The sequence below is a fragment of the Theobroma cacao genome, chromosome 5 (assembly GCF_053813885.1).
Source record: "Theobroma cacao isolate CCN51 chromosome 5, ASM5381388v1, whole genome shotgun sequence".
Classification (NCBI taxonomy): Eukaryota; Viridiplantae; Streptophyta; class Magnoliopsida; order Malvales; family Malvaceae; genus Theobroma; species Theobroma cacao.
Window position 1 is genome coordinate 45,899,729 of NC_142643.1, and position 22,579 is coordinate 45,922,307.

Below are 22,579 nucleotides of genomic sequence, written 5' to 3' on the forward strand. Positions count from 1 at the left end.
AGATTCACTAAGAGAAAAAATCAGGAGATTACAAGAACAATCTCAAACTCACAACTCTTATCCCACGTACACCCAAACCACTCTCTCTAATATAGGTGATGACTATTCTTTAATCTTGTAAGGTCCTTTTATAGTGCCAAATACAATAATCTTATCCTAATATAATTAAAAATTGTTATACTAGTCTAATTAGATTTAAAAATTATTTTAATAAAGTATATTAATTTAATTAGAATTAAAAAATCTTAATCATACTATAATTCAAGACTATCCTAACACCTCTCATACTGTTTGCAAGTGACCTAATATTGTACAATATGTGGTTATTATGTTACTATTACCAATTCTGCGTTTACTTGTATACATAGAGAGTCGAAGATTACGAACCTTAAGATGTCTACTGTGGGAAATTCAACGAATATATACAGGTTGATTTAAAGGGTATACGAGATATTTCTCTTTTTCTCAGCAACATACCGGATGATTTGAAGGAAAAAATCTTACAAAGATGTCGTGGCATACCTCTCACAATAGTTGTGCTTGGAGGTTTGTTGTCTTCCAAAATCAACGGGCAAAACTATACTGAATGGTTCAATGTGATCAATCAAACCAGCAAAAGAGGAGGAAAGAAAAAAGGGGTGACTGGTAAAGATGTGGACCGAATGCCTTCCTTATTAGATACTATGCATGAAAAGAATGAAGTGATAATGGTAAATCAGCTGGGTTCTTCAACTGGCAAGGAGAATTCTATTGAAGATCAACCAAGTTATTTGGTTCAAGAGGCTCCTTCAGATGACAAGAAAAAATTGACAGAGTATACCACCAACATGGAAGATCAACTAACCTCTCAAAATCAGTCGGCTTTGTTACCCACCGAGCAGAAAGAACAGAGCAAAGTGGTGACCGATAATGCAACTTCGAGTGAAGATCAATCAACTTCCTCTGATGAATTGACTTCTCCAGATGAAATCTCTTTTTCTAATACCCTGGCTGTGACCTACAAGCACTTGTCGTACCCGTCAAAGTGTTGTCTTCTTTATTTGGGTCTATTTCCTAGATTATATGAGATCCCTATACGGAGGTTACTTCAGCTATGGATTGCTGAGGGACTGGTGACACAGCCAACGGGTGAAACGAAACCTCCAAAACCTCTTGAGGAGTGGCGAAGGATTGCTTTGAAGAGCTATTAAGGACAAACATGATTGAGATATCAGAAGTGAGGTTAGATGGAAGCCCTAAAAGATGTCGCGTGACAAATACATTAGATGATACTCTGCTTCTAAATGCAGAGAAAGTTGGGTTTTTTCACATCCACCGCAGTTCAGGTACATCCCAATCACTAAAATGTAATATCCGAAGGCTTGCAGAACACTTGGATATGTACATCCACACCAAATCTTCAGAAATCAGCATTAAGCATCTGCGTTCTTAAATTTCATTCTACAAGAAAAAAGGAGATGCACCGACATCTGGAGTAAGTGAACTCCTTAAAAAAATTGTTAAGGGGGGCTTTGAGTCGCTTGTAGTGCTTGATCTGGAAGGTGTATATAAACCGGTGCTTTCTGAAATGGTAGGCAATTTACGTCAGCTGAAATACTTAGGCTTAAGGACTCTTTTGGATTCAGTTCCAGAATCGGTTGGTGGTCTCCCTCACCTACAGACCTTGGACATAAAGCAGACATATGTAGTCACTTTGCCGAGTACCATCTGGGAGGCAAAGAAGCTTCGACATCTACATATGAGTGAGATTTATTTTGATGTTAAGAAATCTACTCGTGGATCGTTAAAAAGTCTTCAGACTTTGTGGGGTTTGATAATCAGAAGACAGCTTCGTGAGACGGATTGGTTGGTCAATTAGACTGGTCTTAGGAAATTGAAATTAACATGCCTTGAAGCATCGATGGAGCATATAAGCTGACTGGCTTACTAAATTGTCCAATCTTCAGTCCTTGAAGTTAAGGTCTATAAGTGACTCAAATGAGCCTGCACGACTTGCAATAAAGGCGATGAGGAACCTGACGAACCTATCACGATTGTATTTGCTGGGAGAGCTTCCAAACACATTCAAGGTCAGTGATCTTCCTGAAAATCTTGAAGTCCTCACTTTGTCAGTTTCACATCTATCGGAAGATCCAATGGAAGCACTTGGGGAGCTGGAAAAGCTTACGGTCTTGAAGCTTTATGCTCATTCCTTTAAGGGGCAAAATATGACCTGTCATAGCGATAAATTTCCTCAGCTCCAGGTATTGAGATTGTGGATGCTCGAGGAGTTGCAGAGCTGGACTGTGGAGAACAAAGCCATGCCGATTTTAAAAGAAATAGAGATTAGATGCTGCAAAAACCTTGAGAAGGTTGATGGTTTGGAGAACTTAACCTCGTTAAAGGAATTGACGTTAAGGAATATGAAACCATCTTTTATAGAATATGCTCGAGAAAAAGTAGGCGACAAAGTAGATATCATAGCAAAAGATTGGAAATTTCCTCCCCCATGGGTGAGTTCTTCTCGCTTGTCTACCTGCTATAAAGTGTTATCTTAATCTTCATTTGATTTATTTTTATTTTCCTTTTTGTATGAGTTTTGTTCAGGAACAATGTGATTCCCTTTCAATATTTTTTTCTTTTGGTGAACGTTTCAACCTTAAGGTGCAAGATTAAAGGTGCCTGCCAGTTTAATGGTTTTCTTTCGTGTAATTTCAAGACACTCAAGCAAGAGCCGAAAGCTGAATCTGATGCAAAATATGGTACGGAATCCACACTTATTACAAGTGGTGAATCCTGGATAATAGGTGGTTTCCCTTTATAATCGGTTTAATGGATTTTTTCAATCCTTTAGACCACGTACCTACATATGTTTTCCTTCCTCCCGCTTTGCTTTGAACACATAATATCATTTATCCAAATAAATACATCTCTCACATATTTCTGTTGATGCCGAGACAAGCCGTGGAGACAATGACTTCATCAACAGTCTCCTGTCATTTTGTGTTTTGTACTGTTTTATCAATGTGCAAGTTGTGTTGACAGTGTCAGAGCATGCAACCAATGCATGGAAAGACTTAATTTCTGCTCTCTGCGTGCAGATAGTGAGCAAGGCAGAGTTTGAGTAATGTTTCTGCAGATTTAAGCTTTAGTTTATGTTGTATTTTAAAAGAGTTGTAATGCATTTGTGTTAGGTTTCTTCTTCTTTGATGAAGTTCAGTTAAGTTTATGGTTTTCTGTTTTCCCCTCTCTGCTGCATTCATTCTTTCTGTTCTTCTAATTTAATTCAAATGCCAAAACTTAACAATTTCCCATGTGTGATTGAGTCATCCCGCCATTAAGTTCTAGGAAATGCAAACCTGTGTGTAATTTTATTCTACATTAGAACGTTGTGTCTACTTGACCCTGTCGAGATAAAAAGAATCCCCTCCCCTTCAAAGCAAAAGCCAACGAGTTTTGGCAGATCCTGGAGGGTGTTAAGATCGTAACTGAGAACAACTCGATCTTATCAGCTACTTCATTGTCAATAATGACATATTCGACGTCCGGATAGTTTCAACAGAAGCTTTTTCAAGGGCGGAAAACCTTTCAATTGATCTAGATATAAATCTGAATTTATTCTCCTCCAAACCATTTTAATTCCATGATCCAAATCAATATTAGCTTGAGTTTCAGCAGCGTTCTCAAGTACAAAAACCAGAGATGTAAGAAAGGCTACTCCATCCAATTTCTACAGTCTACAATGCTGTTCTTACAAATTATAAGCCGTATGGGTTTCCCTTTTCCTGGAAAGTAATACAGCCATCAAGAAGCACAGATCACGGTGAAAGCCGAGTGAATGAATATGTATTAACAGTTGACAACCTTAGCCAGATTTTGATTTGGTCCACAAAAGTGATGCTCTTGTCGAAACTGGAAAAATTACCTCATAGATATTGTGAAAGAATCCTTTATCATACACATTATTCCTTACAACAGCTTCAGTATCCTCTAGGGGGGACCTTCTGAAGAAGGATTTACATTTGCTCTCTGGAGGCTTTCCTTCGCTATTCATTCCAGTGATGCTTGCTTTCAATGCTGCAGTACTTGCTCTTGCTTCGCTCAGTTTCTTCTGCCAGCTTATGTAGTCTTGCCACTTGAATGTCTGTAATTTCAGACACATGACAACATTTGATTCTAGTTTCTTGGTTCTATTAACAACTTAATCATCATAGCCAATTATTTCCAGGTTTATATCCAGTCCATGCAGGGTTGACAAGTCAGGTAATAATGGTCAATCACAAAGTCAAATTAAGGTAACAAACTATTGAACAAGGTTTAAGCAGATCTCACCTCATTTGTTGTGGTGTTTGTGAGACAAAGATTAGCATGATATGCAAAGAAACCCGCCAATAAGAGAGAAACTATGGCCATAAACACCATAAGAAGTATTTGGCTGTTATATGAGCCCAACAGCCACTGCCACAAAGCAAAAGACAATTTATATAATGCCACTAGCTTTCAAATAGACATGTAAGTAACTGTAACTACATGCTTAAACAAACATGGAGAAACTCAGTGAAAATCAGGATTACAGTGATATTTTCTAGAAACCAAATCTTTAGTAAAATTTAAGTTCTATGGTAGGACCCAAAATCTGAAGCATAAAACATCTCAAAATAATGCAGACACCATAGGAAGTTAATCTTCCTTCAGTTTGTTTTGGAACAAAAATGTAGCCACACATCAAGCAACAACCCTTAGCAATAGTTTGATAAAAGAATATGTATTACACTCACCTGCACAATATGAGGAGCTAAACTGCCAAAAGAATTATCTACACCATAATAAACTGCAACAACAAAGAAAATGACATGGAACATTTAGTCTATAAATCATGAAGAAACTAGAAAACCTTAGTCCAAAATCGATTTTTTACCTGTCAAAATATATACAACTCTCAATTCTTTCAACCGTCCAGCAAGAACCAATCCAATAGCAATTGTCCCGTACATGCAAAGAAGGAAATGCCTGCAGAACACTGAATATGAATTAACATGAATTTTGAAAATTAACATGAATTTTGAAAATTAAAATGGAAAAGCAGCTTACTGCTAAAACTCATACACCAGGAAAAGTTGTGCATGGACAAGAAGGTAACAAAAGGACAAAATTGCAGACACTGCTCAATTACTAGATTTAGATCATCACTCCGAAAAAATTAATGCAACCTTGATATTGATAACTATCTTATATTAATGGAAGTTGGATGGTCAGAAGCTCTATTCATATTTAATGAAAAAACCTTGATTATGATTTATGACCCAAATAATTGACAGAAAAAGCTGTAGTGATGAGGTGGTTTCCGCCTAGTAATTAGAGGCTGATCATGTTTCCAAGAGGACATTACCAATTTACCACCCTCAATATTTTCCAGCAGAAAGGTTGAAGAAAAACATAGAAGCCAATTAAGTAAACTAAATCAAATATAGCTGCCAATAAATGTGCAGAACTTACCATAAAAGAAAAGCCAAGAAGTATCGGGTATTTCTCTCCCCTATACAATTATTCTGCAATAAGTAACACCACCTTCAGTAGGTATGAGATTCGGATATTTTGAACATGCTGTATATAGAACAACTGGCTACACAAAGTAAAATAAAGAAGAAAGAATAGTTCAAGATGTGCAAACCATCCATCCACAATGATGATCAAAGCGAGCAACACATCGATTGCATATGCTACAGTGCTTGGATCTAGCAGGTCTGATCAATAGAATAATCCCATCACATCTACCAGAATTAAAAAGCCACCGATAACTATTACACCAAAGAGATAGACCTACTTTGGAAGTTTACAAGTCGAGCATTCTTTCTCTGTATATATGATATTGTCATAAGGATAAGCTGATAGATATTGTGAGACATTCTCTGCCTTAACAGTTCCTGGATCAGAAAAGCTAGTCAATAGAAAGAGCAGAATGCCGATACCAACTGCCAACAAGCTTGTATACCTGCAAAAACATATAAAATATGAGAAAAAAAAAAAGAAGACAATCATTTTGAAGGAATCCGGTTACGGTAGAAAATTCACTTCTTAGAACATACCTATGAACTCCACTAAGATAATAGCCAGGGATATAGCTAAAGGACGTCTTTGCTATAATGTAATAAGTTGCTCCAATTATTGCCAAGTATATAATCTGTAACAAAGAGAAAACCAGAGTAAAGGTTGACCCCTCTGAACGGAGAAAACCCCCGCGCAGACCCCCCCCCCCCCCCCTCCCCAGTCCTCTTTCCTTTCTTAATGGTAAGAAATTCTTTCTCAACAGTGGATATGTGAAAGAAATGTAGTATAGTTTAATAAGGTAGAATATTAGGACATCAAAACCATTTGTTTCTATAATATTGCGAAGGTTTTTCTTATTTTTGATGTACATGTGTTAGGGTAGAGTTTCGCCATTTAAATGGAGTTCATTAGGGCTTTAACAGAACAGAACCTTTATCTCAGTTTATCCTCATTCATCAAATTTAATGCACATTGTTTCCAGTCAACTGAATCCATGAATCAAATATATCAAAGAGAAAACAGAACTCTGCCAATCATCTTATAATTCAATGTAACAACCCAAGCTTGATGTAGCAGTTGTCACTCCCCCTTACGACGGTTAAGGTCCAAGTTTCGAATTCTCCCTTCCCCCTAGAACTTCCTCGTATGTACCAAAAGAATCTTATAATTCAATGTTTTAGCATCAAATTAAGTGAAACTAAACTAAATATCATTACTTAGAGTATATTTGCTTTCTATTGTTTCCAAAGAACATAACATTCGTGTACTGCAATTCTAATTCTAACATTAAATTCCAAACACACCACACTGCACAGCCAAAATTCATACAGATTCATTCATTAACATGCTATGAAACAAGAAAACAGACTCATTTAGAAAGGGAAATCAACTTCATTTTCCAGAGGCTTCAATCCAATAATTTCAAGTGGTTACCTGCAAAATAGGATTAGGCCTATCACAACAATAATACTCGACAGAAAGGATCAAATTCGTTCCCTTATCTCCAAACACAGCCCCCATAAACTTCCTGAAAACAAATCAAAACAACCAAAAATCAGTCACCCAAAACAAAAAGAACCCATCAAAGAAAACCGCAAAAAGAGAAATACAGGAAGTATTGGTAGGCTCCAAAAGTGATGAAACGGTGGATGGAGCTGATGGGTGTTCCTTGGAAGATAGGCCACTGCCCACAAAGAAAAGCAACAACAACTGTAAGGGTCAGCAGGCCATGGCATACCAGTGCCCAATGTACAGCCATCTTTGTTAAAAAAAAATCTTTTTCTGGGACTTCGAGAGAGGGTAAAAACAGGGGATTTGGGGAGAGACAATTTGGAAATCTTTGTTAGATTTTCAAAGGCTGGCTTGGTTGGACTTTTGGGTGTGTTCTGTTGATTGGTTTTGTCGTTGTGACAGGTTTTAGTCCGGGGCTTTGGTTTCTCAGACGTGGTTCTGACTTTCGTGGTATAACTGTATATAAGTACACAAACTGAACTCGGGTGTTTTGTTTTTTTTTTTTTTTTTCACTTTTTCCTCTGTGAATATTCATTTGATCATTTGAGATTCTGAGACTTTGGTATGTTTTCTGATAAGATTCCATTTTTTTGTTTTATAGATTGTAAATTACAATAAAAAATTTTATTTTAATAATTTATAAAAAATTAAAATTTAAAACTACACTTATTTATGGACATGATTTTTCTTTTAATTCTAATAGAATCATTTAATTTTGAAGAATCAAATTCAATATTAAATTTAATTATTGTTCATGATTTTTTTATCTATATTTTTATCCTCAATGTTTGACACCAATTTGCTAGCCCCTAACTCTTTTTACATAATTATCAAATCCAAATTTAAATTAATTTTGATCTTGATTTGAATTGATTCTTTAATTTGAGTTGATTCTTTAATTATATTGTATGTGTAATTTATTTAAAAGAAATCACATTAGCCGATTAAGTTTATGAAAAAAAAATGTGAACCCAATTTTATATTAACACAAATAAATTAAATATGAGTTTTTTTAAATAATTTTAAAGGAATGTAAACTTAATTCTTGTATATTAATTATTGATTTTTTCATTATTTTCATTAAAAAATTAATTTTATAATTTTTTACGGACCCAACATTGACCCGACGCTGCAATTGAACAATTAGCCCAAGACCCAAAGCCTAAAACAGACCATTATCCGGTTGGGTCCGAATAAGAAAGGAGGAAGCATTTGAACTTTGAAGTTTCAACAATGTAATAGACTTATGGTTTATTTGCATCTTAGAGAAATTCAGTATATGATCTATATATCCTCTTATTTTATCACAATAAGGGTATTACTAATACAAATAATCAATCACATTATGGCAAAGCTTAATTCCATGGAAAAATTGCACAACTGAATTTACTTCCTGTCAGCTACATTACAAATATTTTCATTTGAAAGCAGATGCAGATACCCCATATTGACAGAAATCTTCTTTGTGTATGAAGTCCAATCTCATCTAACTCATAAGTCGAGAAAAAATGACAAAGGGAGTTAGCCAGTAAAGCCAGTTGCAACTAGATGTCATCATCATTGATGTTATCCTCTATAATGTCAATGCAGGATCCTACAGATTTTCCCAGGGACATTGCCTCTGCAAGTTGACCTCGGGCTGCCTCGTGGCGACGCAGCAGTAGGATGGTGTTCAGCACAGACCATCTGACTTGGGAATCTGCTTTCTTTTGTGTGAATCCCAAGCCTTTGAGCAATGCATCCAACTGCTCCATGTAACCAGAAAGTTCAATCAGAGGTGAAACTCTTGCAGCTTTGATTTTCAGTGTATGATAGAAGTTGAGCAGAAGGGATTGTGTACCTTGTTTATATCAGCAAGGCCTCCCTCAGCATATCCGTATAACAGATATTCAGTTGCCACACCTGCTAGTGCTATGCATGAGAACCTGTTCAGCGTCTGGTTCAGAAACATTCTCACCATAAGAACGATTGCCACTTTGAATGAGGATGTCTGAAATCTAATATGCTTAAGAGCAGGAAAATGAAAATGTGAGAAGTAGACTACATACTGTCGCTGATACTTTCCCTGCATTAGCCTGCATGAAATGAAAAGTTGGAAAAGAAAGTGATAGCAGTTAGGGATTATAAAAGAACTACATTATTCATAAAACTAAACAGATTAACACAGAAATCAATCAATGGCTAGCTTGTTGTAAGTTCTTTCATCATCTGCCTTTCCCTTGTTGCTTCCATGGTTAAGTTAAAGCCTTTACCTAGCTTTACCAAGTCTGAAGTCTCAAGCAAGTGTTATGCCTTGGAGAATTGTAGATGATGCAATTAGCTACCTCAAGATTGCCTTACATGCTCATAGTCATCTATGATATTTACCCTTCTTCTTGCTAGTATATGCAAAACCAACCAGACATGAAATCTATCAAACAAAGTGGTCAGTTGTAGATCTCTGAGTTGGTTATGGCCATGGAACAATTAACTGAAGTATGGCAGAGGCTTCCGCTCTTCTGGAATATCATTCCAAATTCTTCAATGCAGGATTACGGGTTCTGTTTTAGGACCCAAACTGAAGACAGGATGGGGAGGCAGCAGCAGCTGAATGGAATATAGCAGAGAGAAAGCTACATAAATGAACAACAATTTGAAGAAATCAACTTACTTCTTCAAGAAACTCAAAATCAACAAAAGCTGTCCCTGCTTGAATATTGAGTGATCCTTCTTTCTTTAAAGCTTCCAAACTAGTTAATGTGAATCCTCTTGGAAGTATACCCACCAGGTAAGCAATCAAGAAATGACCAGCTTCATGCTGCACAGAAATCTTATATAAGTAGTTGGTTTCGATGTAAATCAGTTTCTTTCCGCAATATGAAATGACTAACCAGCTGATAGGTGGTGAAGACAGAGAGAGCAGCATTAACACATTATATATGAAGTGATTTAAATGAAAATAGAAAATGAAAGAAAGAGGCCTTACTTGAATAACCCTGTTGTGATACTTCTGACTGAAAGCGTGACCAATTGTGTCAAGGACCAAGCTACCAACTCCTCCATTGAATGAAACCTATACAAAACACTAGCATGTTGTAGAACACAGTGTGGCTTTTGCCCCATTACTATTTGTTCGTCAAACAATTCATCCATGTTTAAAGCAATGAATTCTGAACTAGAAATCTCTTGTCAGCCAATGAAACACATACATAAGAATAAACTTGTAAAGTCAGATATCAAAGAAGGGGACAGTTCCTGAACGAAATGAGTTAGATCAGCATGAGGTAATTACCGAGTCCAGTGTCCACAGAAACAAGAAGCCCAAAGAAATAAACAGGATTTGCTGCGGGCTAAACCCAAAGGCATTCCATGCTGCAACCCCTCCAAAGATAGCAGCAAGCTGCAGGTTTCTTTCTATTGAACCCAGAGTTGCATCCACTGGTGATAGAAGAGATGTAGTTTCTATTCCATTCAGTCTCAATTCATCCAAGGTGTACAGTCTTTGGGGAACCTGCTCAGCGAAATCACTCTTCAAATGAAACCAAACCGCACACCTTAGACAATGAAAACCATCACATCTATTCCAAAACAATGGTGAACAAATTCTAGAGAACGAGAGATCCTATATTTGCTGCAATGCAACAGCTTAGATGATTCAAAGCAAGAAATTGCAGCATACAAATTATTAAGGTAACAATTTTTCCAACTCAACTGATCAGGAAGCAGAGACATATATTCAACTAAATTTCCCAGCCAAAGCTAAAAGTGAACACAAATTCTATCAATTCAAAAACCATTTATAAGTCTGCAAACCTGCCGGGCAGCACCAAAACATCGAAGCCCACCAGGCTTTCCTTGCAAGTCCCTGACAAGAGTGAGTGCAGCCCTCTCATCCCCTTTGTTCAGCTCCTTATCCACTTGTTCCAATACTTGTCTTCTGGACACCCCAATTTCTGATGAACCCACAATCCTAAAAGTCGATAATCTCAGACTTGGGCATGAACTTAAGTTACAGTAATAAGCCAACATGCCCATAACTGTTTAAAAGAAAAGGAATTTCATCCCAAATACAATGCTTTTCTAACATAACACACCATGTCTCTTTCCATTCAAATTGCACATTTTCTCAGCCACAGAATTATGATAAGTCTAGCACAACTAATATATAAAGATTTTACGACATATGAAGAGAAAAACTCTAAAGAAATCAAAGGAAAAAAACATAATTTTATTAAAAAATTCACTTGTTATTGCAAGGAAAAAACAAAGCCTTTATTTTTGGTTAAATTTTTTTAAAAAAATTAATAAAGTAAAATAATTTCTTAAAAAGCTCAAAACATGTAATTGAAACACAAAATAATTTTAAAAAAATATAAAAAATGTGAGAAATTGAATCATTTTATTTATCATATATGAAGTTAATACTATTAAAAGCCAACATATATATATATATTTATTCATGACCTACAACCCACCAATTATAGAAGGCCACATCATTATCGGGTTTACTAACTTCACTAAAAATAATATTTCTTTCTTTCTTAATGAACCTCAACAATGGCAGTAAGAACAACCTACAAGGCTTAAATTTAATCAATAACTTAATTAATTCGTAAAATTTTTTTATCTAATATTATCATTCAGACATTTTTTATATATGAAAACAATAAATTTCCAAAGAAAAGAAATTCAAAGTAAACGGTTACTAATATAAAAGACAAATTATTATATTATCATTTAAGTAAATTTACAGTATAAATTAAATCTCTATATTTACCATCATAATTAACATTATAACGTGCCCTTCGTTACATTGCTTGTAAAAATATTGTAACAACATATTTTTTTTTCTACTCTTTGCTCTCTTCTTTGGAAGAAGTTCATTGAAAATGTATGTGTCATGATAGCAGGCATCTTTGAAACCACAAAAAAGGAAAACAGCAAAAAAGAAACCAAAATCACAAAAAAAAAAAAAGAAAAAGAAAAAGCCAGTCTTGAAAAGGGGGTCGTTGGTTTTTGTTGGAAGAAGGGGGGGTAGTTTGGTTTTGTTGGGGGGTCACGTCAAGGAGAGGAAAAAGGGAAGAAGAAGGAAGCAGGAAAAGAAGGGAGAAGAGGAAGGAAGAAGGAAAGGAAAAGAGGGAGATAGAAGAATAAAGAGAAAGAAAGTGGGAGAAGAAGAAGAAGAAGAAGGAAGACAAGAGAGAGAAACACGAAGGAGAAGGAAGGCAAAGAAGGAAACAGGAGGAGGAGGAGGAAGAGAAGGAGAAGAAAAGAGAAAAAAAAAAGCCCAAAAAGAAAAGAAGTGGTGGACGGCCCAAGTGGAGAAGCCCAAAGAAAAAGGAACAGAGCATAGAAAGCCCATTGAAGGTTCTTGGACCCCATCTTATATTTATTTTAAGTCCATTATATTTTGTCATGTTTTTATTGGTAAATTTTGTATGAAAATTAATGAATTAAATAGGCTTAATCTGAATTAATTTAATGATGGAACATCACTTGGAATGTGGAGAGTCACATTTTCGAGTTGATTTTTTTAAGTGAGGAGTTTAATTAAGATTTCATCATATCATTACGACAGTCTTAATTTTACATTTTAATATTTTATTAATTTAAATAATTATTTTAAAATATTAATATATATAATAATTAAAAATTAAATAAAAAATGTATTATTTTGAATTAATTTGATGATGAAACTTGGAATGTGAGTAGTCACATTTTGGAGTCTGACTTTTTTAGATGAAGAATTTAATTAGAACTTCATCTAAGCATTGCGATAGTAGTAATTTTATATTCCAATGCTCCATTAATTCGAATAATATTTTTTCAATTTGACTTCTAATCGTATCCCTCAACTAACACATTCTTGCCTTTCTTCGATTCTTTTCTCTTATTCTAGTTTTCTTTATTATTTTTTTTTGGGTATTAGTTGTCATGACTTAAAAGTAAATGACCAACTTATGGGTATAGTTTCTTTATAATTGCTTGTAGCTTCTAATTTGTTCATCTTGATAATGAATGAAAATAACTTAATGAATTAATTAGAAACAAAAAATAACTGAAGGAAATAATTAAAAATAAAAAACTTTTATTAAAGTGTATACACTTATTATTTTATATCAAATGGTGTTGACATAACATATCGTAATAGATAATGATTTGGTATACTGGTTTGACTTGATGATATAGTCACATGATATTTTTCATTCTTTCACATCAATGCCACATCAACATCACGTGACATAAAAATAACAAGTGACATTTTGACTTATAATAATTAGTAATAAGAATTTATTCCGTACAAAATAAAAATATAAAGATTTGATTGAAGGTAATAGAAAATAAAACTTTATTTAAATTTTCTTAAATAATCTAGGAATTTGATTTTTATTTTTTTTTTGTGTTTTAACTAAACCAATTGCTTAAGTTAAGAAGTTATAATTTTTTTTCTTATCAATGGCTGAAATAAAACTATCAAAATCTTTGTTTTTGATTTGACGCGTATGAGTAATGAAGATTTAATCGTTAAAGAGTACTTGCATTACATCACATGGGAAATTATGTGCTTAGAAATGAAGACTTTTGTTAAGTCTTTCTTTATAATTGAACAAGCAGAGTTCACAGGTCCAAAGAAAAGGTCTTAAGAAATTTGTTTCACCTATGGCTGCAAAAAGCAAGGATTGGTTGGATTTGAATGGCCAATCAAAGCCACAGGGTTTCACCACAATTTCATTATCTATTAATAAGTTCAACTTGTACAAGAGTTCAACTCTTGTTGGTGTTGGCATGATAATGCTTAAAATAAACAATAATAATTTGCAAAACCTAATCAATTAACTAAGGTTGGATTCCAACCTAATCAATTCTTTTCTTTCTTCGATCTAGTATTAATTAATCATTTGTGTAACTGTTATGGCGGCTAAAAAAACATAAATAATAGAAACCTGATAGAATGATATTTCTTATTAGTTTATATATAATAATAGTAGTTTTCTGGCAAACCTTTCACTAAGTAATTTTGTTTAATTGCTAATGTTGGAATAGTCGATGCCTAATTAATAAATTAATCTGGTCCAAAAATAATAAATGAATTAATAATCATAAAAATTATAATGATAAAGCTCCAATTAAATTTAGCAAATATCTGTCAGGCCTTACCTAAAGTTTGGGCTGCCATAGACATCACCAAGTCTTCGTTCTCTTGAGAAATTGTAAGCAAGACTCCTTTTGTTCCAATGCCAAAGAGTTTTCAATTGGTAACAGATTTCTTGGAATTTTAATTGTTCTAAGTCTTTTTTTCTCAGGTTGGGTTTTAATTGAGACTGGAGAATTATTTGATTGTTTGACTTTTATGGATGGAGTACTGAGTCTGATCTCAGGAAATAATAACATATCAATCCTTGATTAATTATATAGGAGAATATACAAAAAAAAAAAAACCATTGTCAATTACGTTTTTCTCTTTAATTGACTTGGATAATTTAATTACAGTTGTAAATTTATTTACTTGAATATGTCAATTCACACAAGTATTTTAGAGTCTTTTATAAAAAATATTTTAGAGTCTACTCCTAATGGCAGTTTGCACCAAATTTTATTATGTTAGTCTTTGGTCAAAGGCTTGAATCTTTCCTTTTTGCCTGTGCTTATAATTATATTTATATATAATTATTCTAAAAAAATAAAGATACAATAAAGACTTAAGGTGAGTCTTTCGTTGTACTTCATGGCCATTCAATGGCCATGAGAAGACACAACGTTTCTGTTCAACTCGTCCCTATTATCTTACTTAAACGTCCTTCGCTCTTTGATTCTCAAAACCCTTTTACTTTGTTGCTTTGATCTTCGATTATCTTTTTTTCCTTTGTTTTTGGCTTGCTCCTTTGTTTCTTTCTCATCTCTTTTCCTCCACCCGAAAGTTTGGGCTTCTGATCACCTTCCTCTACTTTCCATCAAAAAACCAATAACCTTTCACTTTGATTCTTGGTTGCCTTTTTGTTCATAGCTATGTAGCTAATGTAGAAAGCCACCGTTTCCAATTTCTCTCCATTCTGATTACTTGGCTTGGTCACATCGTTTGTTGGTATATTCTTCTTGCTGTTTTCATTTTTGTGTCTGCTACTTGTTCTCTGTTCTTCTGTCATTTGCTTGCTTGTCTGTTGAATAAAGAAATGGAAGCTGCCGCTATTGGTGCTAGTGCCAACGTTTCGTCGGAAGCTGCGAAAGGCATCTTCCAAGAAATTAAACGTCATATCAAAAATGTATTCATATACAAGAAAAATGTCGACAAGTTCGAGGAGAAACTTCAGATGTTGATAGCAAAAAGAACAAGTGTGCAGCAAGAGGTTGACGCTGCTGACAGGAACGGGGAGAAGATAAAGGCGGACATCCAACATTGGAGCAAGAGAGTGGACAAGGTAATCAATGAAGAGGAGAAGAAGGTCAAGGATCTTCAAGACAAAGCAAAGAACAAGTGCTTCGTTGGCTTGTGTCCCAATATTAAGTCTCGCTACCAGCTTAGCAGGAAAGCAGAAGAAGGTGTTGCGGCTGTTGACGACCTTATCCAACAGTGTCAATTTAATGGAGTGGGATACCGTGATGTTCCAGAAGCTATATTGGATGTATCACCTAAAGACTTTGAGACTTTTAAATTAAGAGAAAAGGTTTTCAACGATATCATGGGGGCAGTGAAAGATGCTACTATCAGCATTATAGGGGTGTACGGGTTGGCTGGTATGGGAAAAACATCACTAGTCAATGAAGTTGCCAAACAAGTCCTAGAGCTTAAGTTATTTGATTGCGTGGTTATGGCAATTGTGACTCAGACTCCTGACATTCAGAAAATTCAAGATCAAATTGCAGACTTATTAAGTCTAAGACTAGAAGATTAGAGTACGGTAGGAAGAGCACGTAGATTGTGCGAAAGGTTGAAGAAAGAGAAGAAGATTCTTGTTGTTTTAGATGATATTTGGAAGAGATTGGATCTCGATGAAGTCGGAATTCCATTTGGAAACCAACACAAGGGATGCAAGATATTGTCGACGTCAAGAGATCAAAATGTTCTCTCCAGTGGGATGGATGCTGAGAACACCTTTTTAATTGGTGATTTAGACGATGGAGAAGCTTGGGACTGGTTTAGGAAAATGGCTGGGGACAGTGTTGAAAGTGTTGAGTTGCGATCTACAGCAATTGAAGTAGCCAACAGATGTGCAAGATTGCCGCTGGCCATCGCAACAGTTGCAAGGGCATTGAGAAATAAAAGTTTATTTGCTTGGAAGGATGCATTACGACAACTACAGAGGCCTTCCTCCAAAAACTTCAATGGGATATCCGCTGACATATATTCAGCTATAGAGTTGAGTTACAATCATGTAGAAAGTGAAGAACTTAAACAGGCTTTCTTGCTTTGCAGTCTACTACGCCGTGATACAAGAATTGATGACTTGTTGAAATATGCCATTGGTTTGGGCTTAATTAATGGTGTCAACAGTGTGGAGGAAGCACGAAATAGGTTGTTAACAATGATGAGTGACCTCAAAGCTTCTTGTTTGTTACTTGATAGTAACACCAATGACCAGTACTTTGATATGCATGATCTTGTTTGTGATGTCGCCATGTCAATCGCTTTTAAAGACAATCACGTCTTTACATTAAATGAGGAGGATGTTTTGAAAGATTGGCTTGTTGCAGAGACAATGAAAAAGTTCAACATGATTCGTTTGCAATATCCTAGTATTGGAGAACTTCCTGACGAGTTAAATTGTCCACAACTTGTTCTTTTCCTTATGTTTAACAAGGATACTTCCCTAAAAATACCACCTAACTTCTTTAGGAAAACAACAGATCTTAAAGTCTTAGATTTCACTAACATGCATTTTTCTTCTTTACCTTCATCAATTCGTCTCCTAACAAGTCTTCATACATTGTGCCTAGATCAATGTGAATTGAGAGATATAGCCATTATTGGAAAGCTCAAGAATTTAGAAATTCTCAGTCTTTTGAAATCTGATATCAGAATTCTGCCCAAGGAAATTGGACTACTAGTTAAGTTGAAGTTATTAGATTTAAGTCATTGTACTAAACTCAAAATAATTCCACCAAGTGTCCTATCAAATTTGTCCAAATTAGAAGAATTATATATGGGTGGCACTTTTATTCAATGGCAAGTAGGGGGACATGCCAACCAACGAAGCAATGCTAGTCTTGCTGAGTTGAAGACTTTGTCTTGTTTGACCACTTTAGAAGTCCATATTCCTGATGCAGAGGCAATATTAGGGGGCTTACTCTTTAAAGATTTGCAGAAATTGGGAAGATACAAGATTTTCATTGGAAAGGAATGGGGATGGTTGGGTAAGTATGAATATTCAAGGACTTTGAAACTCAAGTTAAGTACAAGCATTGATCATTTGGATCATGGACTTAAGTTGTTGTTGAGGAAAACTGAAGCTCTATATTTAGATGAACTTAAAGGTGTCAAGATTGCAATGCAAGAGTTCAAAGATGAAGAAAGCCTACTGCATTTGAAGAATCTCCATATCCAAAATAGTTTAGGGATGAAATATATCATTAATGATAATGGTGCAGTTAATAAAAATGAATTTTTTCAATTACGATCTTTGACACTTCAAATCTACCACAGCTCATTAGCTTTTGCTCTGAAGACAAAAGTGGCTCAGCCTCCGGGACTCAACATGAGTTACCTCTTTTCAGTGAAAAGGTATTTTATTAATTTCCATCTTTTTCTCATTCTAAGTCATATTTTTATCTCATTTCCAATTTCCTTAAAATTTTCTTCTTTATGATCAACCAATGTTCTCAAATGTTAAATTTGTATTATTTTAGAATCTCCCTCCCTCCCTTTTTAGCTAAGTGCCACTGAATATCTAATTTGAGTAAACACATAGATTGAATATCTTTTATAAATTTGGCACTCTATAATCCATTTATAAAAATTATGTAATGCTATACTTATCCTTTGTTTAACTTATTTATGAGAGCCTAGCATAATTGTAGGAGATAAGAGGGTTTAGTTAGAGATCATAGGTTCGAGATTTTGTTCATTTAAATAAATAAATTTCAACATCTATATTCTAAAATTAGGCATAAACTACTCTATATTCATTTTTGTTTTAGAATTTTGATCTTCTCTAGCTAAATGCCAGGGAATGTGCCACGTACTACTAAAATTTTACAATTTAGTGATTGTTTAATACACTAGATATCACTTTTCTTTAAAATGGAAATAAGTATTTCTCCTGAACTGAATTGCCATGGCATTGGCAAACGCATGACTTCCTTTTTAATCATAGAATTTTATTGGATTACGCTAAAAGAGGTAGTCTTTCTTCCGTTGTCTTTTTTTCTTGTTTTTTGGTTATTTTTAACGTAGATTAATTGCATGTCTGCAGATGTTGTTCCCATGTTTGGAGAATTTGCTGTTGTCCTCAATTAATGTTGAAAGGATATGGCATATTCAGCTTTCAAATACATCTTTCCACAATCATGAGAATCTGATTGTAAAAGCTTTCGTAAATCTTAAATATTTGGAAGTTTATGACTGTAACAACTTGAAGTACTTATTCACTGTTTCTATGGCTTTGGACCTTCTGCAATTGAAAGAGATAAAAGTAAAAAATTGCCCTACGATGGAGCAAATAATCACAACTGAAGAAGCAGAGGAAGCAGCAATGAATTCAATGGATTGAGTTTATTCTTTAGTCTGCTCAAATTGAAATAAGGAAATATTGTTTTTGTACTTGTGCGACACTACATGTTCCTTGGATTGAAGTGAGATTGTAAGTTGATCTTCTACTTCCATAGTCTTCGTTTTTCTTCTTTATTTCCTTCGCCGTGGCCTAGTTGCTTTTTTTTTTCTTGATTTTCGGATTGCCAATTAAAAGCAAGATAAGAATTTGTCTATTAATCGTATGCACCGATGACAGACAAAAGAATGAACTGCATAGATCGAGTGCATTTCGACTCTCCGGTAGCCGTAATCCGACCTCCACCCCATTCCGATCTCTCGAAACAGCGTCATGAAGCTCTACAAAGGGTTGATAGAGAGCTCTCGAAGTGCAATTTCAGAACTGCTCTCTCTCTCTATCCTCAAACACCTTCAACGCCAACCCAATGGCCTCCACGCCTTCAGAACCGCCAAACAGGTCGAATAAATAAATTAATTTATCATTTGTTGGGAAAATTGCAAACATTTCTTTCTTTTAATACTTTTTTTTTTCGATTAAGTACCTAACAAGCTTTCATCATTGGACGAATTGGTAATCAACGGTGTCGATTTATCTTATTTTAAACAAACAGTTGATTTGGTTACGGATTCAATTAAAAGATGCATGCAGTAAGTAAAAGTTAACAAAACAATTGTTACTGACTAAAGTTTCTTTCTTTTTTGCAGATTTAAGTAATGAAAGCAATGATTGTTCCTATTTCTATGAAGATTACCGTCTTTTGTGTTTACATGTAAGCATATCCAATTTTTTCCTCTTTTTTAAAGATTAATAACTTTGATAGAACCCTGAATGGAACTGAGAAAATGGGCATTTACTAGAATTTGTAACATTCAAAATGTGAAATTGTAATTAGTAATTGGGAAAATATTGATGCCTGATACATAGTTGAAATGTATGACTGTGTAGGATGAAGCTGGTCATTCTCCAATTGGTTATTTGCTGGGGGTTCTTCCAAAATGTTATAGAACATCAAGAATAGAGGAGTTACACGATGATAGATTTACTGCTGGAAGTGTAGACGAGTCTCTTCAAGTGAGTAAGAATATTATTGTCATTACTTTGCTTCATTAGTTTATACTGCCTTGCAGATCGAGAAAAGGAAATAGCTTTGATGCCCTATATATATTGTCAGTTCTATACCCTATATAAGTTACGTATATCTGCATGTCGCAGGCCAGTGTTCGTAGCATTTCGAACAGGGTGACAAACTCTCTTTTCCTGCAGTTCCTAACAAGCTTTGCATAGCTCCCACTACTTTGCAACTGCTGCGTTCTGCCACAGTAATTGTTTGAGGCCTAGCCCTCCTTTGGTCTTGATGGCTAGATGTATGCGGCATCAGCGTTATTAAGTTCCTTGGTTTGAGGGCTACCAGAAGAATTGACTGAAAGCTCATCCAAAAAACACAATAGAAATCAGATAATAGATATGACAGGTAGGATAGCAAGAGATGGGGCAACTTCAGCTGGTACTAACAAAAACTATCAACTATAGTTTGATAGTCTAACAGGAATAATCTGTTCATCTGTTCTTTTGTAATGCTTTTTCTTTTAATATCATACATAGGTGATGGCTAAGGAAAAGAAAAATTATTAAAGAATGATATGGTCTCCAAGTCTTTATGGTATAAAGTGCACGGAATTTGGTTTATTTGCAGTATTTTGACTTCCAAAAGATCACCGAAGATGAGAAAAGAAATGCGGCAAGAGAGGAATAACAGGCATGCTAACCTTGACATTTCTTAGAACTCAAGCTTTGTTCCCAAGACAAAGCCTCATAGGTACAGTCAAACAGAGTGCATTCTACAAACTTGAGACACACATGCATGCTGCATGAAATGGTCTTATTAATCATATGAAGAAGATCACTCACATATATTTCTGCCTGATACCATGCGTTGCAGACTCTAAACAACTTTTTATGCGTGGTCTTAGGAGGCCTAGTAGCTGAGCATCTACAAATTTGGATGCATATATAGAGGGACCCCATGCTGATGTTGACAAGGTACATTCTACTGCTCAAATGATGTTGCCATGAGTTATTTTCAGATTACTAACAGCTAAAACTTCCCATTAAAGGAAGCAGCTGGATAAAGTACTTAGATGGTTGGGTTACACAGAAAGTCAAGCAGATGATCAAGTTAGATGGGATGCACCGAATACTGTTTCAATCTTGGACCGCCACGATGAAACTGGATCAAGACTGGTGCAGTCCATGGCAGTGGGAGATCAATGCCAATGTATTAATACAATAGAGGAGGCTGTTGTTGGGAAGGAAATCTAGATGGTATGTTGACCAACATCACGTTAAATCAACTGAGTTTACCCTTTAGTTGCCAAGAGCGAAATATTGTGTTTGTCAACTGAGTTTAGAGGAGCTAAACAACCCCCACAATCATCATCTCGACTGTGAGAAATTGAATGCAAACTTTATTAACTCTGCCCAATTGTCAGATTGGTTTTAGAATTATTTGACTGGGGTTGAATGATCTGTGTTCATATCAGTTTTTGGCGTAGACAAAGATGTAAAAACATGTCTGTCATTTTCTCTGTGTAAAATCCTGAAATGTTTGTTGCTTTTTCTTTCTTTATATTTTTCTATTAATCACTTTCCAATAAATATTTCAGTACCAATGATTATGTATATTATATACATATAGAAAAGAACTTGTAAGAAGCTGTCAATTGTTAAAAAGATTTAATTAAGTAATAAACTATGAATGTAGCATGATCTGAGTAACTGCTATAGCTTGCTCAAGTATGTATTAACAGGCTAATAACCTAAATATCGATTACTTTAATTCCTTCTCAGAAGTAATTCATCAATTCAATGGGGATTTGACACCTAATGTTGCAGAATTTCCAACAAACGTGCATCAATGCATTTCATCCAGCAAAACAAACTACCTAGGATGAAGTAGACACAAGATTCCATTACATGTTCAGAAATTAAAACCTTAACCTCTATATCCTTTCTCTGGAAATTAAATTTATGATTATAAATGTAGTTAATTTGATACCTAATCATAAGACTACACGATAATACAAACCGAAGTAACAATACTATAGTTGGTGCTGCCACTTCTTTGTTTCAAAATGAATGGCCTAGCCTTGCAGTATATGTGGAGCATTCCTCTGCTTTAGCCCAATTCCACTTGCTGCCAACGTTGTCTTTGAATTCTTGCTATTTTTATGACTTGAATTTTCTGTATTGAATTCCAGAATGAGCTTGAATTTGTGCTAACTTTTGTTACTCCCTCACTTAGCTTTTTTTTTTTTTTTTTTGCTCACACTTATGCCAACTTTAACCCTTTTTTTATATTGTGAAATTAAAATTTCAAAAACTAAGATTTTGAAAATTTTGAGTTTAAGAATTTTCGGAAGTAAATTTTTTAAATTGTAATTGCTCATAATATTATAGTAATAAATAATGACCAAAGTTGGTTCTGTTTGACCAGAAAAAAAATTAAAATTATTTATTCAGAAAATTGTTCATAGAAAGTGGTTTGGTACACTATTTTTCAAAATTTTTTTCTTTCTTTCATTGTGAGGGAAAATATTGAGGAGAAACAATTCTTACGTCTTTCTAAAGTTGGTTTTTTTTTTTTGGATAAATTAAGAAAGGAAAAAAAATAGAGGAATGGAACAAATAATATGAAAAAATATAATATAATATAGGAAAGAAAAGAATTTATAGTATAATTTTAATTAGATAATTCGTATAATTAACTTAACAAAGATATAAACCATTTAATTTTAAGAATTTAAATCCAAAATAAAAGCTTAATTAATTGTAAACATATTTTCGCTACTTGTTCCTAT

The 22,579-nt window shown here is 34.6% G+C and overlaps 2 protein-coding genes and 2 pseudogenes across 3 annotated transcripts; 2 read left to right on the plus strand and 2 right to left on the minus strand.

Annotated features, from left to right (window-relative positions):
- The first annotated feature begins 393 nt into the window (after positions 1-393).
- On the plus strand, positions 394-2,537 carry LOC148763009 (putative disease resistance protein At1g59780; annotated as a pseudogene).
- Positions 2,538-3,577: 1,040 nt separating this feature from the next.
- LOC18600317 (DHHC-type zinc finger family protein) lies at positions 3,578-7,499 on the minus strand. The gene is made up of 10 exons (XM_007030684.3): positions 7,137-7,499; positions 6,961-7,054; positions 6,066-6,160; positions 5,804-5,971; positions 5,651-5,723; positions 5,476-5,528; positions 4,898-4,989; positions 4,758-4,810; positions 4,312-4,437; positions 3,578-4,123 (listed from the first exon to the last, which is right to left on the minus strand). Exons 1-10 carry the CDS (start codon positions 7,283-7,285, stop codon positions 3,845-3,847), a joined length of 1,182 nt encoding a protein of 393 aa, XP_007030746.3. The 5' UTR covers positions 7,286-7,499; the 3' UTR covers positions 3,578-3,844.
- Positions 7,500-8,360: 861 nt separating this feature from the next.
- On the minus strand, positions 8,361-11,344 carry LOC18600318 (stress regulated protein). The gene is made up of 7 exons (XM_018122309.2): positions 10,831-11,344; positions 10,310-10,528; positions 10,004-10,090; positions 9,689-9,835; positions 9,087-9,113; positions 8,879-8,974; positions 8,361-8,783 (listed from the first exon to the last, which is right to left on the minus strand). Exons 1-7 carry the CDS (start codon positions 11,050-11,052, stop codon positions 8,583-8,585), a joined length of 999 nt encoding a protein of 332 aa, XP_017977798.2. The 5' UTR covers positions 11,053-11,344; the 3' UTR covers positions 8,361-8,582.
- Positions 11,345-14,769: 3,425 nt separating this feature from the next.
- On the plus strand, positions 14,770-21,316 carry LOC18600319 (disease resistance protein At4g27190-like; annotated as a pseudogene). The gene is made up of 6 exons (XR_016026383.1): positions 14,770-17,734; positions 18,426-18,812; positions 18,960-19,491; positions 19,668-19,793; positions 19,935-20,762; positions 20,837-21,316. The product of XR_016026383.1 is annotated as a disease resistance protein At4g27190-like (transcript).
- Positions 21,317-22,579: the final 1,263 nt, after the last annotated feature.

Coding starts and splice junctions, on each gene's coding strand:
- LOC18600317 (XM_007030684.3), bottom strand. CDS start 7,285: ATGGCTGTACATTGGGCACTGGTATGCCATGGCCTGCTGACCCTTACA. Junction 7,055..7,136: donor GGAGCCTACCAATACTTCCT/GTATTTCTCTTT, acceptor ATTTGTTTTCAG/GAAGTTTATGGGGGCTGTGT. Junction 5,972..6,065: donor TATCTTAGTGGAGTTCATAG/GTATGTTCTAAG, acceptor ATGTTTTTGCAG/GTATACAAGCTTGTTGGCAG.
- LOC18600318 (XM_018122309.2), bottom strand. CDS start 11,052: ATGGGCATGTTGGCTTATTACTGTAACTTAAGTTCATGCCCAAGTCTG. Junction 10,529..10,830: donor GTTTTGGTGCTGCCCGGCAG/GTTTGCAGACTT, acceptor TTCGCTGAGCAG/GTTCCCCAAAGACTGTACAC. Junction 10,091..10,309: donor TTCTGTGGACACTGGACTCG/GTAATTACCTCA, acceptor TGTTTTGTATAG/GTTTCATTCAATGGAGGAGT.